This window comes from the organism of the source record quoted next, unplaced genomic scaffold (genome assembly GCF_019419815.1).
Source record: "Pyrus x bretschneideri cultivar Hongxiangsu unplaced genomic scaffold, Pyrus_bretschneideri_v1 Contig34, whole genome shotgun sequence".
NCBI lineage: Eukaryota > Viridiplantae > Streptophyta > Magnoliopsida > Rosales > Rosaceae > Pyrus > Pyrus x bretschneideri.
Genome location: NW_025999657.1, coordinates 3132546 through 3159353, shown reverse-complemented (window position 1 = coordinate 3159353; position 26808 = coordinate 3132546). Strand labels below are relative to the sequence as shown.

Genomic DNA, 26808 nt, shown 5'->3' with positions numbered 1-26808 from the left:
ATGAAACCCCTAGTCTAAGGAAAAATGCGTGAGAAATGCGAAGTCAAATGAAACATTTAAAGGACATCATTAAGGATATGGCCAACCCAAGATGGGTGCCTTGCCAAAACCTTGTTAGGTAGCAAAAAGCCAAAGGAAAAAATGTTCCTAACAATGTTACAACTCAGAAAGTTAACGCATAACTATTCCTTGAACAAGCTTCTGAAACATCACCTTCACTAGTGATTAGGTGAAGAGATCGGCCAGATTATCTCGTGAACGGCTTGCATGACTTTAATCTTTTGATGTTCTTGTTGTTGATGTGAGAAGAAGAACTTCGGCGCAATGTGCTTGGTGTTGTCTCCTTTGATGTAACCCTTCTTAAGCTATTCGATGCATGCTACGTTATGTTCATAGATCATCGTTGGGACGTCACGACGGTGTAAAGATTGCAGGAGCTTCGAATATGGCCTACAACTACTCTAAGCTAGAAGCATTCCTGAGTTGCTTCGTGTAAGGCAAGAATTTTAGCATGGTTAGACAAAATGGCAACTAAGGTCTGTTTATTTGACCTCCAAGATACTGTCGTGCCTCCAACGGTAAAGACGAAACCCGTGTGAGAGCGCATCTTGTGCCCATCAGATAAATATCATGCATCGACATAACAAACAAAAGGGGAATCAACTCGTGGTAAAGGGGTGTGGTATCACCTGAGGATTCATAAGGATAGAACAAGCCCAGATCTGTAGTACCTTTAAGGTAACAGAAGATGTCTTGAATACCAATTCAGTGTATGTGCGTCGGCGCATTTCTATATCTTGCCAAAATATTAATAGCAAAGGAGATGTCGGGTCTAGTGCATTGAGCTAAGTACAATAAAGCGCCTACTGCACTTAGATAAGGAACTTCGAGTTCCAAAATCTCTTCATCATCCTTCTTTAGACAGAAGGGATCTCATTTTTGCATTAGCGATCGAATGACCAAAGAAGTACTTGAAGGCTTCACTTTATCATTGTTAAAGTGGCACAACACCTTGGGCGTTGTTTGATTGATGTACTAAGATTCCATCTGAATGGTGTTCTATCTCAAGTCTGAGACATTATGGAGCCTTTTTTAGATCTTTCATCTCAAATTCTGACTTAAAGTGTGCGACAGTTCTCTCGAGCTTTTTAGGAGTTCTGACGAGGTTCATGTCATCGACATAAACTGCATGACTCGCAAAACCGGATTGTAACTTCTTAATGAACACGCAAGGGCATAGTTTGTTGTTCACATATCCCTGATAGTCAAATACTCACTTAGGCGACTATACCACATTCTTTCGAATTGCCTCAAACCGTAGAGTGAATGCCTCAGCCAAATTGAGAGTGTGCTTCAGGGTTTTGAAATATTTGATCCAGTTAATGTAAGTCCTTTGGGAACTTTCAGATAAATTTTCATACCAAGATCCTCATTAAGATATGCGGTTACTACATCCATCAGTTGCATACTCAATTTTTCGGAAACTACCAAACTGATTATGTAGCGAAAAGTAATCACATCCCTAATGGGTGAATAAGTTTCATCTGTCAATCCCGAGGCCTTATGAGAAGCCTTGCGCAACATGATGAGCTTTGTAACGCACAATTTCGTTCTTCTCATTACGCTTCTGAACGAAAATCTACTTGTAGCTAACAGGCTTCACATGTGGAGGAGTAGGAGCTACAGGCCCAAACACCTTACGTTTCACATTGTGAATTGAGTTCGACTTGGATTTCTTGTTTCCAGTTTTACAAATTAGTTCTACGTCTACATTCATTAATGAAACTGGGTTCAATGTCATCGTTTAACATGATCTCAGTAGCTACTGTATATGTTAATGCATCATCGATGATCATCTCATTTCTACACCAAACATCATCCAAGCTAGCATAATGGACCCATATCACGATTCTCAAGAGGTGGATTTGTCTCTTCAAAGATGCTTTCGTAATCTATAATTTTCTTATGAGTTGGATAGAATTAGTAGGCGATAGTCGTATTCACGGTATTCTCAACAGAGGCATCTGTCATGGGTTTCCTCTTCCGGGGTGTGAATCCAAGTGGTTTGTCAAGCTTTTGTGTAGGGACAGAAGATTGGCTAGCCGCTAATGTATGTGGAATGGCCAAATTGGCATCCCAGGCCTCCAGGAGGGAAGTCCGTCGTACATTTGGTACATCCATCGGCATATTTGGAGCTAGAATATATGATCTTATCACTCATGCTAAATCTATGAAAACATCTGGCATGCTCTTAGCTATGCTCTGGAGATCTAATATGCCCTGCACGTCAGTTTCAAATTGAGTATTGAGGGGAACTAAATGAGACAAAGTGACAGTCGTACACGATAATTAGCATCGTTCTTCAGAAACAGTGACGTTCTTATCTCTTCTTAATGATGGGAATACGGTCTCATAAAAATGATAATCCGTGACTTCTTACAACAAGAATGATATTCAGCTACAACTTTTGGGGAGCACGGCACACACGGGGACCAATGGTCCTTTAAACCACAGTGGTAGCACATATCCGCATCCATGGTGTTAGGTGTTTTGCCCTTATTCTTGAAGTTCGGGGTTGTGGGATGAAAGTTAGGGCGCTTCTAGGCATGGTTTCCTCCCTTAGAAGGCCTTGGCTCTGTTGATCTTGACGGGGTGGCTTCTAGCTGCCCCTACCATGCCTATGTTGCCATTTTGGGCATTAGTTTATGCTATAATGTGCTTCAGGCACAGCAATCGCCCCAGTAGGTCGAGCCTGTTAATTTTTCATCAATAGCTAATTTTGCTTTTCAATGAAAAGTAAAACATATACCAAATTCGAAAACATAGTGAACTTTTAAGCCCTATATTATTGCTGTAGGACAATATTGGTAGCTGAGAAGATCGAATAGGTATTCTCCAGAAGATCCTCTTTGGTCAAGTTCTCGTTACAGAACCTGAGAAGTGTTCGGATTCAACAAACTTTAGAATTATTTTCAATGGCTCACACTGGGACCAGCAAAGGCTTTCTCAGCCAAGGTTTTTTAGTGCCAATGAAATCTCTACTCATAGCCCTTTAATATTCCAATCACCTCTTAAACCTCAATAGTATCAAGGTACTTAGTTTCCTATATAATGGATGCAATGGAATCATAAGATTTAAGCAAACTAATAAGAATCTTCTGCACTAATCTTTGGCTTGACAATTCCTCGCCATAGGTTTTCATTTGGTTCACAATATCAAGATTCTTGTCAAGTAAGATGATAGAGTTTCACCATCATTCATTCTAGTATACTCAAAATCTCTCCTTTAATGTTGTAGATTGATTGATTTAACCTTTTTGTGACCGCGGAATTCTTGTTGTAGAACATCCCATACAACCTTAGAGGTTTCCAGGTTTAAGATTCGAGGAAATATCTCATCTGAGACTACTTCTTGCATCATAGCAAGAGCTTTTGCATCTCTGGTTTCATTCCCTTAACTTGAAAATCCTTTTCATAGACAATTGTTCTTCATTTCTGGAATCATGTTCCGTTTCTGAGTTTCCAAAACCCTTATCCATCAACTTCCAGAAATCATGAGATTTGAATATGGTCTTCATTTGATGGACCAAAAATTGTAGTTGGACCTATTGAAGACAGCAGCCCAAAAATCTCCTCCACTGTTAGAAATGGCCATGTGAGACCTTGAATCGACAACTATAGTTCATTGAAATCAAGGATTGTTTCCTCCATTTTTCTTTCAGGAATCCAAACACGAAACGCCCAATCTTGTTTGATCAGCTCTGAGGCCATGATAGATTCTTGACATGTTTGTTTGTATTTTGTGCAATGTATTTCCGTGATTCGAAGAATAAGAACAAAATATATATTTTTTTAAGTACAACGATATATTTTACACTAAGGGGAAGGGGAGTTCTGGGAAAGCCACACAATGGGCAACCTAATTTGGTATCAAATTCGCCATGTACAAGATTTGAACCTAAGAGCTCTCACTTACAAGTGAAAAGAAATACCACCAGACCGTAGTACTAAGTGGGAAGAAGAAAAAAAAATTAGAAGGAATGTGGAGGTGCTAATCGTTGCAGCACATCACATATATTTTCATATCTTGGTACAACAGAAAGTGTCAAGTTTGTGACCTTCGCTAGGTTGCTTTGGTCATTAGTGTGGATAAGTATGTAAATGAATAGAGACAGAGAAGCAAATAACACAAGATGTACGTGGTTCACCCATATTGGCTACGTTCACGGAGTAGAGGAGTTCTCATTAGTTGTGAAGGGTTTACACAAATACATAGATTCAAGCTCTCTTTTAGTGAGTTCTAGTGAATAGTTTAGTACAAATGACATTAGGGATTATTGTGGGAGAATGATCCCCTTTTATAGAAGAGAGTTTCTAGCTTTGTTCTGACATTGACATGAGTCGTGTTATGATTGGCCTCTGATATCGACACATGTCGCGCTGTGATTGGCTTCTGATACCGATATGTGTCGTGTTGTGCTTGGCCTCCTGGTTGGAGGAAACGTCTTGTGGGTCCTTGACGGTATGCTGTTGACCGGTGCTTAGTAGTTTCAGGATTGGCCAAGTATGGTACAAACAGTGCTCCCCTAAGTTCCCGAGTAAAGGAAGCTCCTCGGTTGGGGACTTGCAAGATCCAAGCCATTGAGTAATCACGAAACTTCCAAGTACCGAAGTGTGGTGTCGCCTTCACTTGCCTTCTCTGTCCTGTAAGTAGATGTGGCATCTTCTCTTGGAATTACTTTTCCTTCATCCAGGAGTGGTATCTTTGGTTGGCGTTGACGCACAAGGTAATGTATCATTTTCATTTGAAGCTTACTTGTAGTTTCGGGTTTGGTCAAATGCGATACAAACCATATAGTAGGAGTCCCCCAAGTCTCTAAGCGAAGAGATCTGCCGAAGGAGGTGACAGACAAGGTAAGCAATCAAGGTTCCAAGCAATCAGTCTCAGATCGGTAGGTTGATCTTGGGTTCCGACTGATTGTACTTATTCTCCCTGTCTCTTATTCAGCAATAAGGATAAAGAGAAGAAACAGGGAGAAGAGATAATATGAGGTACTCTTGTTTTTGGAGAAGACGGACGAATCGGCACATGCTTTGTTGTATTTGACTTTCCACAGGTGTATTCTTGAACTGGGCTTGAGGGTTTTCTGGTTTCCTCCAAAGGAGCGAGCCGACTCTAGAATTTGAGGGTCAAAACAAGTCCGTCAAACATGGAGTATGTTCGATCCTGATGATATGTGATATTTTTGCTATTTGACAAAGTAGTAGGTGTGGTATGGCCAAGCTTTGTTCCTCGACGACGGTGCTAACAAAAGGTTGTTGAGGCTTCTCGATCTCTTCAATTAGAGCAAAGATGCCGAGCTTGGATTTGACTTAGACTCTTCCATCTGGATTGTGCGGTTCCACAAGATGGCCGTCGTGCTGTAGTGATCTGTTCTAGCTAGCCGTTGAATCTTCTGCTTCAATCTTTTGTATAGCATAAATAGTGCACAACCTTTGCATTTAAATGGTCCTTCAGAGCTCGACTTCTCAGTGACTCATCCATGCTTGGCAGCTTCAGTGTAAAGAGCCAATATCATACCAACTGTTCTGAGGTATTTGCCGAAGGAATTCATGACATTGACAACAGTTGAGGATGAGTACTCGAGAGCAATGCTAGGCAAGCGACTAGACAAAGGTTCCGGGCAATCAGCTCTAGATCGGAAGTTTGATTTCAGGTTCCGACTGATTGCATTCTTTCTCCTTGTCCTGCAGGTAAGAGTAAGGGCAAAGGAAAAGACATGGAAAAAGCATGATATGGGATACTCTTGCTTTCAACCCAGATGATATGAGATATTCTTGCTCTGATGTGGCGGTTGGCATGGGTATTATTGAATGAGAAGAAAACAGAGTATTTCGAAAGGCTAGATTGGGAGGGCCATTTTGGATGTGAGGAAGTGTTGAGCATTTTTTTTTATTTGGCAGGTCTGCCTGGCTGTGGAGGATGGAGGTCGACATATATAGGAATTGTCCCAACAGCGAGTGGTAATGCTATTCCTTTACCCTTCTCGGTCAAAGCAATGTAGTGGTCGCTGCAAGGTTCACATGTTTTAACTTTGTCAAAGCACTTTGAAAAAGTGGTCTGTGGTATCCAGAAAGCTGATGTTGCGTGTGAGGATTGTGGACAAATTTTATTCAATGAAATCCGACTTCTCGAAGTTTGGGAAGCAGTGCCTCTTCGATTTCTGAGCAGGCAATCTTGTTGGGGATATGGTTCTCGAGATTCGGAGAGTGGTGCCTCTTCGATTTCTGGGCAAGCAATCTTGTTGGGAGTGTTTTCTCAAATGTGAAGAAAAGTTGGGCATTTTTGCAAGTTTTCTTTGCCACGGAGCACAGAGGTTGACACACATAAGGATTTTCCAATAATCAAGCAGTGGTGCTGTTCCTTTATCCTTGTGGGTAATAGTAGGGTAACTGGGCCTTCAACATTTACCTGTCTTAACTTTGTCAGAGTTCTTTGGCAAAGTTGTCCTTGGTATCCGAGGAACTGATGTCGCGTGTGAAGATTTCTAATAAATTTTAACCCAGGAAATCCGCTTCTCGAAATTTGGAGAGTGGTGCCTCTTCGATTTTTGAACAAGAAACCCTATTGAAGATCTAGCTCTTTCTTTTATAGGAGCACCAATTAAGTTCAAGGAGTCCATTCTGAAAGTTATTGCTTGTAGGAATTTTTTTCTTATTTTCGTACTTTTGAGACTTACTGTACTTCATTTTTTTTCTTTATCTTTTCTGAGAATGTCTGGCCAGTCCAACCGTCGTTTGGACTTGAATGCTGTAGAAGAGGTAGCCATGTCTCCTCAAGATAACATATGGCGCCCATCCTTCTTATCTCCTACCGGTCCCCTTACTATTGGGGACTCTGTGATGAAGAATGATATGACCGCTGAGGTGGTGGCCAAGAATCTTCTTACTCCCAAAGACAACAGACTACTTTCCAAATGATCCGATGAGTTGGCTGTTAAGGATTCTTTGGCTTTCAATGTTCAGTGTGCAGGTTCTGTGTCTAATATGGCCCAACGCCTATTTGCTCGAACCCGCCAAGTTGAATCGTTGGCGGCTGAAGTGAGAAGTCTCAAACAGGAGATCAGAGGGCTTAAGCACAAGAATAGACAGTTGCATATGCTCGCACATAGCTATTCTACAACCATGAAGAGAAAGCTTGACCAGTTACAGGAATCCAAGGGTCAGATTTTAAATGATCATCAGAGGTTTGTGAGTTTGTTCGAAAGGCATTTATTGCCTTCGTCCTCTGGGGCTGTACCACATACTGAAGCTCCAAATGATCAACCTCTGGTGCCTCCTCTTTTTGGGGTTCTGCCCAGTACTGAGGCTCCAAATAATCACCCTTCGGTGCTTCCTATTTCTGGGGCTTTGCTGAGTGTTGAGACTTCTCCTGAGCAGCCTTTGTAAAGGCGCCCTCCTGTTTGTTTGTTTTGATTCATGTGTATGCACGTATTTGTAATTTATCGAAGATATCAATAAATAAGCTTTACTTCATTCAACGTGTTGTGTTAAATACACTAAAGTATCCTTCACTAAGTTCTTTGAATTTTTTATTTTGTTGAAGTTTGCATGTTGAAACTTCGTGGGTGGACCCTGTGGGTTGAAATAGTGCTCCCTTAATTTCTTGAGTGAGGAAAACTTCTCAGTTGGGGACTTGAAAAACCAAGGCACTAAGTAGTCGCGAAATTTCTGAGTACCAAGGTGTAGTGGTATATGGTAGGAGTCCCCCAAGTCTCCGGTCAAGGGAGTTGACGAGGGGAAGTCTCTTGTTAGTAGGCAATTTTCCAAACAAAACTTCACCATTTTCCTTTCTAAGTGGTTGCCTAAAACTCCTCATTCATATATATTTGGTATGAAAGTTGTTAGGCCCAAAGAAGGGGAGGCCTAGGCTCATTTTTTTTATTTTTTTTTTATTTTTTTTTTATTTTTTTTTTAATTTTTGAAATTTTTTTTTTTATTATTTTTTTGAATTTTCGAAATTTTTTTTTAATTTTTAATTTTTTTAATTTTTGAAATTTTTTATTTATTTACTTTTTTATTTTTTTTATTTTTAATGGGTGAAGCTTTGATGTTGAAGTTTTGTAGGTGAAGCTTTTGTGTTGAAGCTTTGTAGGTGAAGCTTTTGTGTTGAAGCTTTGTAGGTGAAGTTTTGGTGTTGAAGCTTTTGTGTTGTTGAAGCTTTGTAGGTGAAGTTTTGGTGTTGAAGCTTTTGTGTTGAAGCTTTGTAGGTGAAGCTTTGTGTTGAAGCTTTGTAATTGAGAGTTGAACCTTTGTAGTGAAACTTTGGTGTTGAAGCTTTATAGTTAAGGGTTGAACCTTTGTAGGTGAAACTTTGGTGTTGAAGCTTTTGTGTTGAAGCTTGTGTGTTGAAGTTTTGTAGTTGAAGCTTTTGTATTGAAGTTTTTGTGTTAAAGCTTTGGTGTTGAAGCTTTTGTGTTGAAGCTTTGTAGTTGTTGAAGCTTTTGTGTTGAAGCTTTGTAGTTGAGAGTTGAACCTTTATAGCTGAAACTTTGGTGTTGAAGCTTTGTAGTTGAAGCTTTTGTATTGAAGTTTTTGTGTTAAAGCTTTGGTGTTGAAGCTTTTGTGTTGAAGCTTTGTAGTTGAAGCTTTTGTATTGAAGCTTTGTAAGTGAAGCTCTTGTGTTGAAACTTTGTAGGTGAAGCTTTTGTGTTTAAGCTTTGTTGGGCACCATAAATTGATTTTGCTTCACACTATCTTGATCAAGAGTGTGTGAAGCTTTTGAGAATTGTAGTTGCTCTCCATTGATGAAGTTTTGTTTGATGTTTAAACTTTGTAGGTGAAGCTTTTGTGTTAAAGCTTTATTGGGCACCATAAATTGATTTTGCTTTATACTATCTTGATCAAGAGTGTGTTAAGCTTTTGAGAATTGTAGTTACTCTCCATTGATGAAGCTTTTGTTGGCACCATAAATTGATTTTGCTTCACACTATCTTGATCAAGAGTGTGTGAGGCTTTTGACATTTGTTGTTGTCTTCCATTGATGAAGTTGTTGCGTTTCCCTTTTTTTTTTCTTTTTTTTTTTTTGAGAATGGGGGAACAGAAAATTTGAAGTTTGAAATTCCCTAGCTTGTGGAAGTTTGAAGACTTTCCATGTGGGACTTTCTCATGGTTTGAATTTGAATTTTGAATTTGTTTGGTCTTGTTGAACTTATATAAGAAGGATAAGTCTTCACTCTTGAACTTGCCTTCATTTGCTTATTTTGTAGTAATTTTGGAAGATAGAGTGTTCTCTAGTTGAAAGGGATTCCGGCATTGCTTCGCATCATCTTCAAGTTGGTAATCTTCTCCACTCGATCGCATGCTTTCATTCTGGTTGAATTCTTTAAGTGTTCATGTATTTGTTTAAGAATATGATGAACTAGTTGAGCTTTTTCTTCATGCCCTAAGAACTTCCTTATGTTTCGATCTTTCATGTAGTGATAAAGTGAGTCTGGAAGTCCTAGCTCTAGCTCTAGGTTTGAGCTTGCAATGTTGGAGTCTTCAGGGTCTTTGTTGGAGTCTTTTACCAAAGAAACGTTGGATGATTTTCGCAATTGTCAAACTTTAGCCAATATTGGTTCTTCCTCCTTCATGTCAGTGGGTGAGGGGGTTGTTTTTGATGCCATACCCATATTTCGCTCTGAGTTCACAGCGGACCTTTTAGAGAAAAACTTGTTAGATAGCGAAAGGGAGCTTGAAGCTCTAAGGCAGTCATGTAGTATCCCTCGCACTGTAGGAATGCATTTGGTACATCATGAAGAATTTCCCTTTGAACCGCCCAAGGGTCATGTCATGTTCTATACTCAAATATTATTGACCTTAGGGGTGAAGTTGCCTTTGCACCCTTGGTTGCAACAGATGCCATCTTTCATTGGATATGCGCCTGGGCAACTCAATCCTGGTTTTTGGAATACCTTGATCGGGTTTTATATTATTTGGATGGAATGTGGGTTAGGTGAGCCTTCCTTCCATCAGTGGCGCTACTGCTATAAGATGCGCCCAATGAAAGCATGCCCAGGATATGCCGAGTGTGCATGTCGGAGTGAGAGAGAGCGTATTGTCTTCAGTAAGAAAAATGCGTACTGCACTTGGAAAAATCGTTGGTGCTTTCTTTATGATGATTGGGAGCATGTTAGGGATGTCACATCTGAGCGACGTGTTCTTACTCACTTCCAGACTGTAGGTTGTAATGTATCCATTGTTCGCATTGTTTGCTATTTGTTGTAGTTTCTTCTTGCGTCTAACATTTTCCTTCATGCAGTAACTCGAGGCAACATCAAATTGTCTGGACGGGAATTGGCTGATGTAGAGAAGGTGTTAAGGGTGCCTAAGGAGGATAGACATTTGGGCAAGCTACGACCTTTGTTTCGAAAGTACGGTTTCCAACCCCTAGTGTCGGAGTGCCAGAGACGAGCAAGTAAGTTGTATCCTTCATTTCGCCCCCTCTTTCTTTTACAAAGTTGCATTCTTTACTTTGATTTTTCTTGTTCAGTGGAGAAAGTGAGCAAGAAAGGGAGGACTAGCACCAATAAAGGGAAAGCACCCATGTTAGTTCCTGTAGATGACATTTTGTTTCACAAGGGAGCTCGTAAACACCGGGTGAGGCCAGCCCCTAAACCTATGTCGTAAGAGGAGGTCCTCAAGATCACTGCCTCAAAAAGAGTTGAAGTTGAGGCTATCAGGTGTGCTGCTGCTATAGTTGTAGAGGAGGAGAGACGACTGTTGCCTCCTTTTCCTACCATCGAGCCCATCTTTCCTCCAACCATGAAGTCTACTGACTAAGAAGGTGACCCTAGCTCCAGCCGTAAGAGGAAGTATAAGGAAGAGGTTGGCAACATCCATTGGAAGGATTTGAAGGTTGCCATGCAGCCAAGTAGTTTTAGGTATGTCAATAATTGCTTGGCAGGACGTCGATCCACTGTTGACGAGCTTGGCGAACCGCTCAATGAGAATGAATCAGATCCTGACCGGATGATGAGGCTATCTTCTTATGTAAGTGTTATTCTGTCATTTCTTTATTTTCCTCCCTCTTTTTCTTGGTAGTGACGATCATCTTGTCATGTAGGTCATGATTGAGTACAATGACAGATTACGAGAGGTTAAGCGGTACAAGGCAAAGTTTAAAGAGAATAACCAACTTGTTAATGATGCTAGAAAAACGAGCAAGGCTTTGGCTGAGGCCATCCGCCTCAAAGATCAATACTTTGAGAGTTTGAAGAGGCGAAATGGTGAGAATGTGAGGCTCAAGAAACAACTGGAGGGGACTAACAAACAGTTGGAGACTACTATCCTTGAAGTTTCCAAGGTGAAAGGGGACTTGGATAGTGCCTTGGTTGAAGTTTCTGAGCTAAAGAGGAGTATCCCAACTGAGAGGGACGCTGCCGTGCAAAAGTTCTTAGGTTCCCAGGCCTTTCAAGATGCTTTTAAACCTTACTGCATCCGAGCGGCTAATTTTGAGAAAAGGAAATGGATGGCCGTCCTTGAGCGTTACGATAATGGAAGCATTATCCAAAAGTACCGTGATGAGATGGATGAGTACCGACAAAGAGGTGAAGCCTTCGTCCTCGCAGTTGATCCTAGTAGTGAGGATGACTCTAATAATGAGGCTAGTGTCGCTGAGCAGTCTCAGGAGAGTGAGGATGGTTCTGGAGATTCCGAGGATGGTGGCGATGGCGATGCGGTTGAAACGCAGAGTGATATTGTCAGGGTTCGGCTTCAAATGAGGATGACTCATAGTGCTTTTTTTTTTCTGCATGTATTTTGAATGTACTAGTTCGTTGTTTGTGTGGCATGTGCCATGTACTTTGGATGTACTAGTTTATTGTTTGTCTGGCATGTGCTATGTTATAAGGCTGAGGGTTTTTTGTTTGTGTATGTTTGCAACCTTGTACTGTGCGTTTTGATGTTATTTGCCAAGTATTAGTACTATCATTGATGAATGTTTGGTTATGTTTGAATAAATCCCTTATTTGGATATAAGTCATGTTGACATATATATAGACTTTATTTCATGTTGTAAGCATTCGTCTTGAAGCTTCAAACCTGAGCGTTTGCGTGATAGGGATGTAAGGGAGTTAGGACCAGGTTGTCTAAATCACCTCTTTATTGAATTGATGCCAAATGGCCTTCATTACATAGGATGTCGAATGGCCGTAGCTTAACACTTGTACAGTGTGAGTCTACTTGTAATAGTACTTCAAGTGATCAGCGTTCCATGGATGGCCAAGGGTCTTACCATCGGAGCTCCTGAGCTTGTAAGAACCAGGGCGACTGATCCCAATAACTTCAAACGGTCTATCCCAATTTGGGCTAAGCGTGCCTTCACTCGGGACTCTGTCGCAGAGTAGCCTTTTCTTCAATACCCAATCCCCCACTTTGAAAGAGCGAGGTTTGACTCTTGAGTCATAGTAGTTGGAGATGCGCTACTTGTAGGCGACATTCCTCAAGTGAGCCTGGTTTCTGTGTTCCTTGACTAGATCCAAGTTGAGGGTAAGTTGTTTGTCATTTTCACTTTGCATGTAGTTCTGGACTCGGAACGTTGCTTGCTCAAGCTCAACTGAGACAACAGCCTCTGTACCAAAGGCAAGTGAGAATGAAGTTTCTCTTGTTAAAGTCCGATATGAAGTGCGGTATGACCAAAGAACTTGGGGTACAAATTCTGGCCAACAACCTTTAGCTTTGTCCAAGCTGGTTTTCAAAGTGCGCTTGATTATTTTGTTGATGGCCTTAACTTGTCCGTTAGACTAGGGATGAGCCGGGGAGGCAAAACATAAGTTGATGTTGAACTTAGAACAGAACATCCTGAACTTCTTGTTGTCGAACTGTCACCCATTGTCCTTGACTATCGCATTAGGAATGCCGAATCTGTAAATGATATTCTTCCATACGAAGTCTTCTATTTCTTCCTCAATAATGGTTGCCAAGGGTTCTACTTTGTTCCACTTTGTGAAGTAGTCAACTGCAACAATTGCATAACGGACCTTGCCCTTTCCTATAGGTATTGGGCCAATCAAATCAAGTCCCCATTGGGCGAAGGGCCAAGGGCTAATCATAGGAGTAAGAGGTTCGGGAGGGGAGTGATGAATAGTTGCGTAGCGTTGACACTTATCACATAAGCGGGATATTCTGATGGCATCTTGGTGGAGTGTTAGCCAGTAATATCCTTGGCGAAAAGCCTTGTGTACTAAGGATCGAGATCCAGCATGATCTCCGCAGACTCCTTCATGTATTTCTCGAAGGACAATTTCCGCTTCCGCAGGTGTGAGGCACCGTAAGTATGGTAGGTTAAAACCTCGCTTGTAGAGTTGGTCATTAATGATCAGGTAGCAGGTAGACTTGTATCGAATCTATTTAGCTTTGACTTTATCATTTGGGAGAGTGCCATGAACAAGGAATTTATAAATTGGGGTGATCCAGCTATCGCCCTGTTGCAAGTTGCACACTTCTATGACCATGATGCTTGGTGTTGCCAATAATTCGACATGAATTTTTCTCCCAATCTTGTCTTCCACTGTTGAGGCAAGGTGAGCCAAAACGTCTGCATGACTGTTTGCCGCTCGAGGGACTTGGGTGATCTGGTAGTGGAAGTGCTTGAGCAAAAGCTGCATTTGTGCAAGATACGCTGCCATGGAGTTATCCTTAGCATCAAAGTTGTTCGTGACCTGGTTAACCACCAATTGGGAGTCACTAAAGATATTAATTTGTTTAACTCCAAGGTGTTTGGCCAAACGTAAGTCTGCTAAAAGGGCCTCATACTCGGCTTCATTATTTGACGCCTTGAATTTGAAGTGGAGAGCATACTCCATTGCCACTTTGTCGGGGGTAGTCAGGACTAGTCATGCTCCACAACCCTGTTGGTTGGATGAGCCATCAACATATAGAGTCCATACTGAGAGTGTTGGTTCTACCTTTCGGGTTTCCAGGGGTGATGAAGCCGCTGCCTCAGGTGTAGGAGAAATGTCAATGGGATAAGTGAATTCCGCAATGAAATCTGCAACTGCTTGGCCCTTTTCAGCTAGCTTTGGGTGGTAGGAGATGTCAAACTCTCCCAGTGCTATGGCCCATTTGATCATTCGCCCCGAAGTGTTAGGACTCTGAAGTATTTGTCGGAGGGGATGATTGGTAAGCACAATGATGGAGTGTGCTTGGAAGTAGGAGCGAAGTTTCCTAGTAGACATGACTAATGCTAGAGCTAAGTTCTCAATGTTGGAGTATCGTGTCTCCGCATCTTGTAGAGCCTTGCTAGCATAGTAGACAGGTCGTTCGATACTACCATCCCTACGAAAGAGGACGGAACTGACTGCTGAAGTTGAGACAGATAGATAGACAATTAGGGTGTCACCAACTTCAGGTTTGGAAAGCATAGGGGCTTTACTCATGTACTCCTTGAGGTTCTTAAATGCTTCGGCACATTCATTGGTCCACGTAATATACTTCTTACTTCCCTTAAGTGCTTTGAAAAAAGGAGCGCATTTGTCTGTGGCCTTAGAGATAAACCTGGTCAAGGCTGCCACCTTGCCAGTAAGGCTCTGGATGTCTTTTGAGGTTACTGGTTCTTTCATGTCCATGATTGCTTTGATCTTCTCGGGGTTAGCTTTAATGCCTTGTTAGCTAATCATGAAGCCCAAGAATTTTCCATAGCCCACACCGAAAGCGCATTTGTTGGGGTTCAACCTCATTCGATACTTCTTCAGGATGGAGAAGGTTTCAGACAAGTTGGCAATGTGTTGGTCAGCATGTTTGCTTTTGACTAACATATCATCAACATAAACTTCCATGTTTTTCCCAATTTGTTCAGCGAACATTGAATTGACTAATCTTTGATAAGTCGCCCCTGCATTCTTTAGGCCGAATAGCATGACTTTATAGCAATATAGTCCTCTATCAGTGGTGAAGGCCGTGTGTTCATGAGGATTTGATTGTACCCTGAGTAAGCATCCATGAAGCTCAAGAGTTCACACCCTGCTGTAGAGTCTACAAGTCAATCAATGAGAGGAAGGGGAAAGCTATCCTTCGAGCATCCTTTGTTTAAGTCGGTGTAGTCGACACACATTCTCCACAAGATCTTTTGAAGCAAGAGACTTTCCTTGGTCGGATTTTTCTTAACAAGGACCACATTTGCTACCCACGTTGGATAATTGACTTCACGGATGAAGCCTATGCTTTTAAGTTTTTCAACTTCTGCCTTCATTGCTTCATATCGTTCAGCATCATCAGATCTTCGCTTCTGTCTCACCGGCTTAGTCATGGGATCAATACTCAAACGATGACAGATGATATCAGGAGAGATGTCTGGCATGTCCTCATATGACCAGGCGAAGACTTCAGTGTTCTCTTGCAAAAAAGAGATCAATGCCAACCGAATGGGTGGTGACAAAGTGGTGTCAATCTTCACTATGCGATCTGGATAATCTTTTGAGATAGAGACCTTCTCCAACTCTTCAGCAGGTTGTGATTGCTGGGTGAAAGAGTTATCTCGAGGATCGTTAGGTTGATTGTTACCACCGTGAATATTCAAATTGGCTTTATCCGAGCTGGTCTTGATAACTTGGTCATGTATAAAAAATGTTTCTTTGGGTACATGCAAGTGTTGTTGCTTGACTGAAGTGCTGTAACATGATCGTGCACTAAGTTTATTTCCTCTGATGTAACCATTGCCATAGAGGGTTGGAAATTTCATCAACAACATATGCATGGATACCATGGCCTTGAGATCATTAATGCATGTGCGCCCAAAGATGACATTGTATGTCGTTGGGCAGTCGACCACCAAGAAGTTAGTGGTGATGGTAGCTGTGTACGGGCCTGTACCGATGGTGAAGGGTAAATGTACACTCCTTAAAGGTTGCATGACATCGCCAGAGAAGCTTATCAGAGGAGAAACCGAGTGATCGAGCAAGTGTTCAGCTACATTAAGTGTTTTGAAAGCTTCAGCAAACATGATATTGACCGACGCCCCCGTGTCTACCAGGATTCGTCGTACATCAAAGTTGGCTATGTGAGCCTCCATAATCAGTGGGCCGTTGTGAGGATAGATGATACCTTTTTCTTCCTCAGGGTAGAAACATATTGGATCCCAGTTACGCTTTTGATACTTGCCTCCCCTGATGTCCACGTGAAACATTTGGTAGCCAGGCTTCAACGTTCGTTCATTGTTTTTCATGGCCCTGTTGGAAGATTCAGATATGGGTGTGCCACCGCTTATGGAATATATCACATTCAATTGGCGTTGGTTGCGGTTATCCCTTGGAGGGTGAAGGAGGAACTGGTTAATTTTTCCTTCACGTGCCAAAGCTTCAATATGATCACGGAGGGTGATACATTTCTCGCCGTCATGGCCATTATACTCGTGGTAACCACAAAACATGCATGTGTTCTTCGTGGACTTGAAATCTGGCTCCCTCGGCCTTGGCTTTGGTATCAAGTGAACTATACTGGGGTAAATGGCCGTGCAAGTGGCGTTCAAAGGTGTGTATGTCTCATACCTCAGGGTAAGACCATTCTTGACACGTGTTTAGCCCACTGCATTGACCGCTTGGGGGTAGGTATTATCGTGGTGATACCTTTGGTTATCGCGATAGTGCCCCTTACTCTTTTTATTAAAGTGAGACTGGTGAGGATGGAAGTCTTTCCTCTTGCCCTGAGAATGATACACCTGTTGACTTGGCGAGGTATTAGGTAGGGCAAGGGGAAACGTCGCTACTATTTGGAAGGTTGAGGTCTTCTCATTCGGTTGGATTTGGCTTCCACTCCCCATTTGCTGATAAGGGATGGTTGTAGGGGGTTTCCCTTGATATGTCCTTGCCTCGACGGAGGCATGGTTATAAGTCTGTGCCATTACCTCAGAGTAAGTCTTCCAAGTGTAGCATTAATCATGTACTTGAAGAAATAGTCGCGTAGGCCTGCCGTGAAGGCTTTAAGGGCGGTCTTGTCATCGGCCTCAGCGCAGCGAGAATACTCATGACTGAAGCGGCCGGCATACTTTCGTAGTAACTCATCCGGCTTCTGGCGAATAGTCTACAAGTCATCTATGGAATGCAAGCGATCTGTCTGGAAGATGTGTTGAGAGACAAATAGTTTCCTTAGTTCCTCAAATGAGTCTACTGTCTCAGGTGGAAGACGACAATACCAATTTAGAGCTCCGCCAGAAAGGGTAGAGGGGAAGAAAAGACATCGTTCTTCGTCAGTGTGCATCCGGTATGCCATGGTGGACTCAAATAAGTTAAGGTGCTCAATCGGGTCCTTCCTTCCAGTGTAGAGTTGTAAGCCAAGCTTCTGCTTTGTCTTTGCTTGGAGGGGGTGCCAAGGATCCTTATTGTAAGAGGGCCAGGCCTAGGTTGGTTCCAGTCAGGTATTTCAGCCTGACGTTCGGCCTCAGTGCAGTGGAGTCAGGTACTGCTGGATCCTTCTTCCGTAAGTCTTCATCTCCTTTTGGAAGTAGGAAAGCTTGGTCAAGGGCATGGTATTTTTCTTTTGACTCACCGTACTGACTTCCAGGGCGAACCTGTTGAAACGCCCCCGAGTCCTCCGTACCTTCATATTCCTCTAGGACATGTCGCGCATTCCCTAGATTGGCAATTGGCTTGGGGCATGAAAGAGGGCCAAACCTTTCAGAAACCCTTGGAAGGGGTTCTCTCGACGTTGCCTCAGGAAGTCCCGACAGTCACGATAAACGGCTTTTGATCCTTCTACTCCTTCTGCAAGAAGGTGCCTTCCTCCACTTCTCCTGCTTCGGGTTGAAGCAGCTGGGTCGAAAGAGGTCTCATGTTGATCAACACCTTAATAAGTAACTCGCTCCTCATTAAGGATATCCATGTTGAAGGCAGGTGATCTCTCGTGTTGGGGGGCACCCAGGTGGTGGTTGACTTCCCCGGGTGCGATGAGTTCGTGTGTTTGAGTATGCCTAGCTTCATGGAGCATTCCGAAGAGCTTCTCATACTGCTCCTGGAGGATCTCATTCTTTATCGTTATCTTGTTGTTCTAAGCTTCTAGCTCATCGACTTTAGCCTGAAGAGCAAACCTCTTTCATTCCTTCTTTCGTTGCTTTGCACTAAGTGCGAGGGGGTGTCATTCTGTGTGCTGTGGCTCCCTTCACTCCCCATGTTGGAGAGGGGTGCCTGGTCGAAAGAAAGTGTGCGAATGGTGGAAACCAGCTTGACAAAGCTGGAGAAAGTAGGAATAAGTGTGATTCCCACAGACGGCACCAAATGTTGATGCACAAAATCGGCGAGGACTTTGGTACAACAGAAAGTGTCAAGTTTGTGACCTTCACTAGGTTGCTCTGGTCATTAGTGTGGATAAGTATGTAAATAAATAGAGACAGGGAAGCAAATAACACAAGATGTACGTGGTTCACCCAGATTGGCTACGTCCACGGAGTAGAGGAGTTCTCATTAGTTGTGAAGGGTTTACACAAATACATAGGTTCAAGCTCTCTTTTAGTGAGTTCTAGTGAATAGTTTAGTACAAATGACATTAGGGATTATTGTGGGAGAATGATCCCCTTTTATAGAAGAGAGTTTCTAGTTTTGTTCTGACATTGACACGTGTCGTGTTGTGATTGGCCTCTGATATCGACACGTGTCGCGCTGTGATTGGCTTCTGATACCGACATGTGTCGTGTTGTGATTGGCCTCTTGGTTGGAGGAAAAGTCTTGTGGGTCATTGACGGTATGTTGTTGACCGGTGCTTAGTAGTTTTGGGATTGGTCAAGTATGGTAGAAACAACCTCCATACAAGCTTATCCTAATTCTCCTTCACTATACAAGTTCCAACTACTTAAGGGCAATATAAGCTCTTTGATTTAAAACAGTAATCTGGTGCATACATTTGTCCTATAAGACCACCATTCCACAACACACCAAGACAAAAACTAACCATGAGAGACTTAATTTTAAACGGACTGTAGGATTTCTTCCTTCTGAAGTCTTTGATTAAAACCAAAATCATTTTTTTTTTAATAGAACGATATTATCTACATTAAAAAGGGGGGGGGGGGAGACTTAGCCTCACAATGGGCTAGCAATAATGTGGTTCAAATTTGCCTTTGATGAGAATCGAACCTAAGACCTCTCACTTACTTACAAGTGTAGAGGAATTCCGCTATACCGTAGTACTAAGTGGTAAAACCAATGTCTATTTAAATCCAACACAAACTTGGATGTTTATGTACGCATGTGCATCTACCAAGCTAGATAACTGGGAGCGAGAGTGATTTAGTTGTTCCGTTCTTTTTTTTTGTCAATTGTTTGAAATCTTTACAAGATTCGTTTATTTAATCGAGTGAGATGATTTAATACTACAAATATTGTATGTTTACTGATGAATTAAAAACTTAAAAGACTACTGTACTATGAAATCCTATATCAAATACTTAACATAAGTAAGCACATTACACACTAATATATTATTCAGTCTAAGTGAGTCTCGCCTCGATATTGTTGGAGGAGGTCCCGAGCTTATCTATTCATGGATGACAATTGTCGATTAATTGAAAGAAAAGGTAAGAACATATGACAATTTTAGGGGCACCGATAATATCATCTACAACTTGATAGGTTTATAAGGTTGTCACAACTTTTTATACTAAAAGCACGTTTACAAATACATTTTACTAAACACCTAATTGTGTTCATCTCTCAATTCCCCCATATATATACGTCATAATCCCAAGCACAAAATGTGAAAATTGAAGCTAAAAATGAAATGATCACAATATTGACTTAAAGATTATTTGTGTAAAATTAAGCTGAATCATAATCCTTCAATATGGAGGAATACAAAATTGCATTAAACCTTTATAGGAGGATAAACTTACCCTTTTATTATACACATTAGTTATAAAGAAATAAATATCTTTACATCTTAGAAATATTGACACGTTATTTTCGTCAATAACTTGACAAAAATGTGAGTATTTAAATTGACAATTGTACTAGAATAATGTGAGAATGGTCACTTGGGGTTGATAATCTGGGCCATGACTGTGAAGAATTTATCCCGGTGAATATTCCCATCCTCACTGCCCAGCTAATGCAGAAATTGTCTGGGCCATGAGTTCGACGAATTTATCCCAGTGAATATTCCCATCCTCACTGCCCAGCTGCTGCACAAATTGATCCAACTCCTCCTCGGTGGGATCTTGCCCTAACGACCTCAACACATCGGCCAGTTGATCCCTAGTGATTATGCCTGAAAAAAACAAAAAAAATCGACAAATTATTAAATAGTAAGATGAATCAATCTCTTCTTATATGTGGTTACTTGAATCAGATTCAAACCCCAACATAGTAGAGTAAAATAAACAACATTAACATAATCATGTACGGAGCCACATTGGGTTCAGACCCCACTCATTTTTTTGGGTGGGAAAAATGCACGTAATGCATATAGGAATCCCATGTTATAGAGCAATTTCAGCAATAATTTTTTTTTTAAAATTGATTGAAAAAGTCGTCGGGAGATGAATGGATGAGTAATAGCAGATTATTTTTGTAAAGAGATATTTGATGGTATTGGTAAATAAGAAAATGCGAGTCGAGTAATATCGTATAAAAAAAAAACCTTATCGGTTAGTACATAAGTATTGTGTTTAATAAATTCTTGAGCTTTTCAATTTTTAACTTTGTTGTTTCAAGATTACCCCATCCATATAGATATCTGGCTTCATCCCTGAACATAATAATTCGGGGCTAAGTTTAGCCCCTCCATGACTGGAGATTTATCATCTGTTACCTATACCATTATTTACAATAAACAGCATTAACATAATAACGTAAGAATGTGTGGGATTGCTAATCATCTTTTACCTTGGTGTTGGCTAAGCCTATGTGTACTCAACTGAAAAATTAGATCGGAAGATAAGTTCAGCCCAGTCAGGTTTGAAATTTTGCTTTCGTCCCTGGCAGTGCGTACTTGACATGATACACACACACACACACACATCATATACATGTACATAGGGAAAGAGGGATCTAACCAGTGCCATCCGGATCGAAGGTATTGAATTTAGTCTTGAGCATGTTCAGTTGATCATCTGTCAATTGATCTGCCATTGTTTCTCTTCTTTTCAAATTAAATGCACTGTTTTTCTTTTAGTCTACGGAAGCTCTGAACGAAATGGGGCTATTTAAAGTGCATGCAGTTGGTTCTTTTGGTGGATAGCAGGAAATCTCGTTGCTCTGCTGCTTTTTACTACTCTTATTTGTTTTAATTTCCCAAATGACTACTGAAAACGCAACACTTGGAATCTGACTCGGTTTTTCTGGCGGAAGATAAAAAGAGCACATCATTTATTATAAAGTTAGAAGGCAAAAAAAGTGAACATTTCTTGTAGATTATTTTAATCTGACAAGGGAGAGAGGGGGTGCACGGGAGAGAGAAAGAGGAGGGAGAGAGATATGTTTGTAGGGTTGTATAGATATATATATAAAGTTAGAAGACAAAAAACGTGAAACATTTGTTGTCGCTTATTTTAATCTAACAAGGGAGAGAGGGGGCGCAAGGGAAAGAGAGAGTAGGGAGAGAGATGTGTTTGTAGGGTTGTGTAGAGGATGTGTTATTCCCCGTATGCAATGCCTTTATTTACAATAATAAGGGAGGGAAGATTCCTTCTCCTCCAAGGGATATAAGTCCTAATAGGAAAGAATAACTAGTATCAAATCTAATCTAAGATTTATATAATCACCCTTAAATACAATGTTTATAACACTCCCCCTTGAGTGTTTAAATACTCAAGTAGATTCGGCATGATATAGAGTTAAAAAAGTCGGCTCGTCGATACTAATTCTGGGAACATGCTAGTCTCAAGGTAAAGTAAGAACTTGCAAATGGAACTAAGTCTCACAATAAACTCAATGAACAAGACGATCAGATAAGTATCATGCATCATCATAATGAACAAGACGGGAATCGACTCGTGGTAAGGGAGTGTGGCATCATTCGAAGGTCTATAGGGATAGAATAGGCTCATATCCATAGTACCCTTAAGGTAACAGAAGATGTCTTTAACACCAATTCAGTGTCTGCGCGTCGGTGCATTTCTGTATCTTGTCAAAACATCGACAGCGAAGGAGATGTCAGGTCTAGTGCATTGAGCTAAGTACAATGCAGCACGTACCGCACTTAGATAAGGAACTTCAGGTTCCAAATCTCTTCATCATCATCCTTCGGACAAAAGGGTTCTCGTTTTTGCATCTAGCGATCAAACGACCAAAAGAGTACTCGAAGGCTTCACTTTATCCTCGTTAAAGCAGGACAACACCTTATATGTGTAGTTTGATTGATGTACTAAGATTCCATCTGAACGATGCTCAATCTCAAGACCGACGGGCTTCATATGTGGAGGAGTAGGAGTAGGAACTACAAGCCCAAATACTTTACGTTTCACATTACGAACTGAGTTCAACTTGGATTGTTTGTTTCCAGTTTGATGAATTAGTTCTATGTCAATATTCATTAATGGAACTGGGTTCAATGTCATCGCTCAACATAATCTCAGTAGCTACTACATATGCTAATGCATCGTCGATGATCATCTCATTTCTACACCAAACATCATCCAAGCTAGCATAATGGACCGAAATCTCACGATTCTCAAGAGGTGGATTCGTCTCTTCAAGGACGCTTTCGTAATCTATAATTTTCTCATGAGTTGGAGAGAATTAGTAGGCGATAGTCAGATTCACGGTAGGCTCAACAGGGGTCATTTACGCTAAATCCATAAAAACATCTGGCATGCTCTGAGATATGCTCTGGAGATCTAATATGCCATGCACTTCAATTTCAGACTGAGCAGTACGGGGAACTAAATGAGACAAAGTGAGAGTTGTACACGATAATTAGCATCGTTCTTTAGGTACAATGACATTCTTATCTCCCCCTAACAATGGGAAGACGGTCTCATAAAAGTGACATTTCGCAAAATGAGCTGTAAATAGATCGTCTATCAAAGGTTCTGAGTAATGATTGAAGGAGAATTATATCCAACATAGATTCCCATACTTTGCTGAAGCCCTATTTTTGTACGTATGGGCGGTGAAATAGGCATATACACCGCACTACTAAAAACGTACATATACGATATGTCGGGTTTGTTTCCAGTAACCAACTAAATGGATGTTATATGGTTGGCTCACAACATGCCTCAGGCAGATCAACATGGCTACGTGCAATATTGCATGACCCCAAGCAGCATTCAGGAGCTTGGTACATATGACCAACAATTGACCAATCATTTATAAGCACTTAATGAATGCCTCTGCCACGTCATTCTAGGTGTGAACAAGGAATATAGGATGTTCAACTTCAACCCCAACCGACATACAATCATAAAAAAATTTAGATGTGAAATCTCCAGCATTATCTAATCAAATAGATTTGATAGGATGATCAAGGTGGTGAACCCTGAGCTTAATAACTTGAGCCAACATTTTGGAAAATGCAGTGTTCCTTGTAGACAACAACCACACGTCTGACCAAAGTGTGGAAGCGTTAACCAATACCATAAAATATCTAAATGGTCTGCAGGGAGAGTGAATCAGTCCACAAATGTCCCCTTGAATCCTTTGTAGAAAAGTAGGAAGATTCGAATGAATCATGTCATAAGAAGACTTAATAATAAGCTTTCCCATGGAGCAGGTTTGACATGCGATTCCTTGAATCGAACCTAAACTTCAGGTTTGTGGATGCATATGTGATGATTTAAGGATACGACGCATCGCTGTTCGTCCAGGATGTCCCAGACGATGATGCCAAAGTGTAATGTCGTGCATGGTCCCTAAGGTAGGGCTGGCCACATAGTCACTCTCTATAAGGTGTACGGCTGTAGTATATAAACCACTCGGGATATGCACCATCTTCTCTAGAATACGCTTCTGGATCTATTCCTAGGAAGTGATGCACAGAAATTCAACTCCATTTTCTACATAGGTTTCAGCATAGTAATTATTATCTCTAATGTCTTTGTAACTCAACAACATTCTTCCGGAACATGGAGAATAGAGTGCCTCATCAATGGTCAAGATTGTACCATTAGACAACATTGTACGTGCCTTACCGTATCCTTCGATCAGGTTGGATGAGCCTGAGAAGGTTGTCAGAGGTGCATTCTTAGGTACAAAGTTAGTGAATAAATACGTTCACGTAAAACAGTGAGCATATTGAGCGTGATTACGTTATTTGCCAGACAACTAACTTTCCCACTATGCATACCGAGAAATAAAAATTAATTTGAATCGGTCACATGCATAAAAGTTCTAAAAATAAATATCCAATCAAAATAATTTAAATATTCAAGGATAGTAATTAAAATACTTAATATCCAAAAAGAAATCACCAACAAATAATCCAAACCTAAAGGAAAAGTTGTTCAAACTTAAACCATAAAAAAAGGCAGGGTTTGGCCACTAGGTGGAATTCGGCCACCGAGGTTCTAAAATCAACTAAAAATAGTTCATGTCTAAGATTCTAATCTTCCATACGGGTAATAACCTCTTGAAAGTCAGAAACCTCCATTTGGGTACTCTCTTGTTCATCCACTTGCATAATGTTTGATTCAAGCTTCTTACAACGAGAATACAACTTCTGGGGAGCATGGCAAACACGGGGCCAATGGTCCTTTGAACCACAGTGGTAGCACATGTCCGTATCTATAGTGTTAGGTGCTTTTCCCTTATTCTTGAAGGTCGGGGCTTTGGGAGCGAGGTTAGGGCGCTTCTAGGCACGATTTCCTCCCTTGGATGGGTCTTAGCTTTATTGACCTTGACGGGGTGGCTTCTGGCTGCCCCTACCATGCCTATGTTGGTGTTTTGGGCGTTGTTTGTGCTATAATGTGCTTCAGGCACAACAGTCACCCCAGTAGGTTGTGCTCGTTGATTTTTCATCAATAGCTGATTCTGCTTTTTAGCGAGAAGTAAAACTGCGGCCAAATTCGAAAACTTGGTGAACTTTTGAGCCATATATTATTTCTATAGGACAATATTGGTAGCTGAGAAGGTCGAATAGGTCTTCTCCGTGACATCCACTTCGGCCAAGTTCTCATTACAGAACTTGAGAAGTGTTTGGATTCGACAAACTTCAGAATTATTTTGATTCACAGACTTAAAGTTTTGGAAACGTAGATGCTACCACTCATGTCTTACTTTAGGCAAGATGATGTCCTTTTGGAGATCAAAGTGATCAGCTAAAGTGACCCAAAATGCTAGTGGATTTTCTTCAGCAAAGTACTCGGTTTGCAGTGAATCATGAATATATCTTCAAATGAAAATCATGGTAGTGGCTTTTTCAGCTTCGCCAACCAGGTTGTTTGTCTCATCTTTAATGGCGAGAAGCAAATTCTTTGCAATGAGATCGAGTTTTACATCTTGGACCCACTTTTGTTAGTTTCTTCCAGAGACCTTTAAAGTTGTGAAGTCGAGTTTATTTAAGTTCGACATGTCCCTATCACATAATAAATGGACAAGAATGTGGATAGTGTAATGGTGAAAAAACCCATCCATTCACATAGGAGTAGGACATTTAGGTTCTAATAGACATTTATTGGTATAATTTACATGAAAAAAACTTCGGGTTTTCATGGGTGATGTTTTTAATGAAAACTTTAGGTTTTCAAACAAGGCATTTTTCTAGAAACTTCGGGTTTCGAAACAATTATGAACTTGAGGTTTATATGTTCCAGTAGACAAACATAAATATATATACATAAATATGCAACAAGAAAATATGCAAATAGATCTTCAGGTCTAGAATTATAATTGAATTAATTATTTGGACTTCAAGCCAAAATTAAAGTGTGGGTATGAGCGAAGCAGGCCAGAGGGTTCGAGGCCCATTAGGGCTTAGGTCGAGAAACCCATAACACCTCAGCAGTGTTGGGTGTGGGATTCGAACTAGAAAAATCTCCGGCTCCACTTCAGGCGACTTTCCTTGGTCGGTCACGGCACAGAGATGCATTAGGGTTCAATTGTGACCCTAATTTTGGAGGGAAAACTAAGTTTCTACACCGGGGGAGGGTGTCTAAGAAGCTGTGAGGATTTGAAGAATCCTTCAAAAATTCAACGATGTTCATTGGACTATTTGAGACACCCATTGCTACTGACTATGGTTAGGTTCTAAAAACACGACTGCAGGTTATGATTTCCCAGGGAAGACGATAGGGAAGCCATGGCCAATTACAAGCAAGGCTAGGTCATGGGTTCAATGCCAAAAATTGCATCGTCTTCTTAGATGGAGCATGGGGGTTTTGCTCCAGCTTATCGCAGCTCAAAAGGCCCACGTAAGCTCGGGTTGGGGTTCGACAAACCCTAGATTTTTTTTCAATTTTTTCTTGATTTCCATATTATAATTCAGTGCAGGGAGATATATATATATATATATATATATATATATATATATGGCAATATCAATTCACATAATTCAACAATTATAGATATAATGCATACACAATTTATGTAGAATCTAAAATTCGAAAAATGTAAAGTTGGTTCATGCATTATGGTGAAAGTTCATGCTATCAGGGCTGCAAAAATATCCACAATTGATGAATGGGTTTGGGATCGAAGAACTGGTTTGATGCAAAAAACTTCCAAGTCAAATTCCTAAGCACAAAGGTAAGAGCGTGTTAATAACGTGTTGTGGCTTATTTTAATCTGACAAGGGAAAGAAAGGGCACGGCATAGAGAAAAAATAGGGAAAGGTATGTGCTTGTAGGGTTGTGTAGAGGATGTTTTATTCCCCATACATATTTCCTTTATTTATAGTAATAAGGGA

The 26808-nt window shown here is 41.0% G+C and overlaps 1 protein-coding gene and 1 pseudogene across 1 annotated transcript; one reads left to right on the top strand and one right to left on the bottom strand.

Annotated features, from left to right (window-relative positions):
• Positions 1-6774: 6774 nt before the first annotated feature.
• LOC125480566 lies at positions 6775-7449 on the top strand (annotated as a pseudogene).
• A 12335-nt stretch (positions 7450-19784) lies between these two features.
• On the bottom strand, positions 19785-21141 carry LOC125480545 (calmodulin-6-like). The gene is made up of 2 exons (XM_048591492.1): positions 21020-21141; positions 19785-20232 (listed from the first exon to the last, which is right to left on the bottom strand). Exons 1-2 carry the CDS (start codon positions 21093-21095, stop codon positions 20060-20062), a joined length of 249 nt encoding a protein of 82 aa, XP_048447449.1. The 5' UTR covers positions 21096-21141; the 3' UTR covers positions 19785-20059.
• Between the last annotated feature and the right edge of the window lie 5667 nt (positions 21142-26808).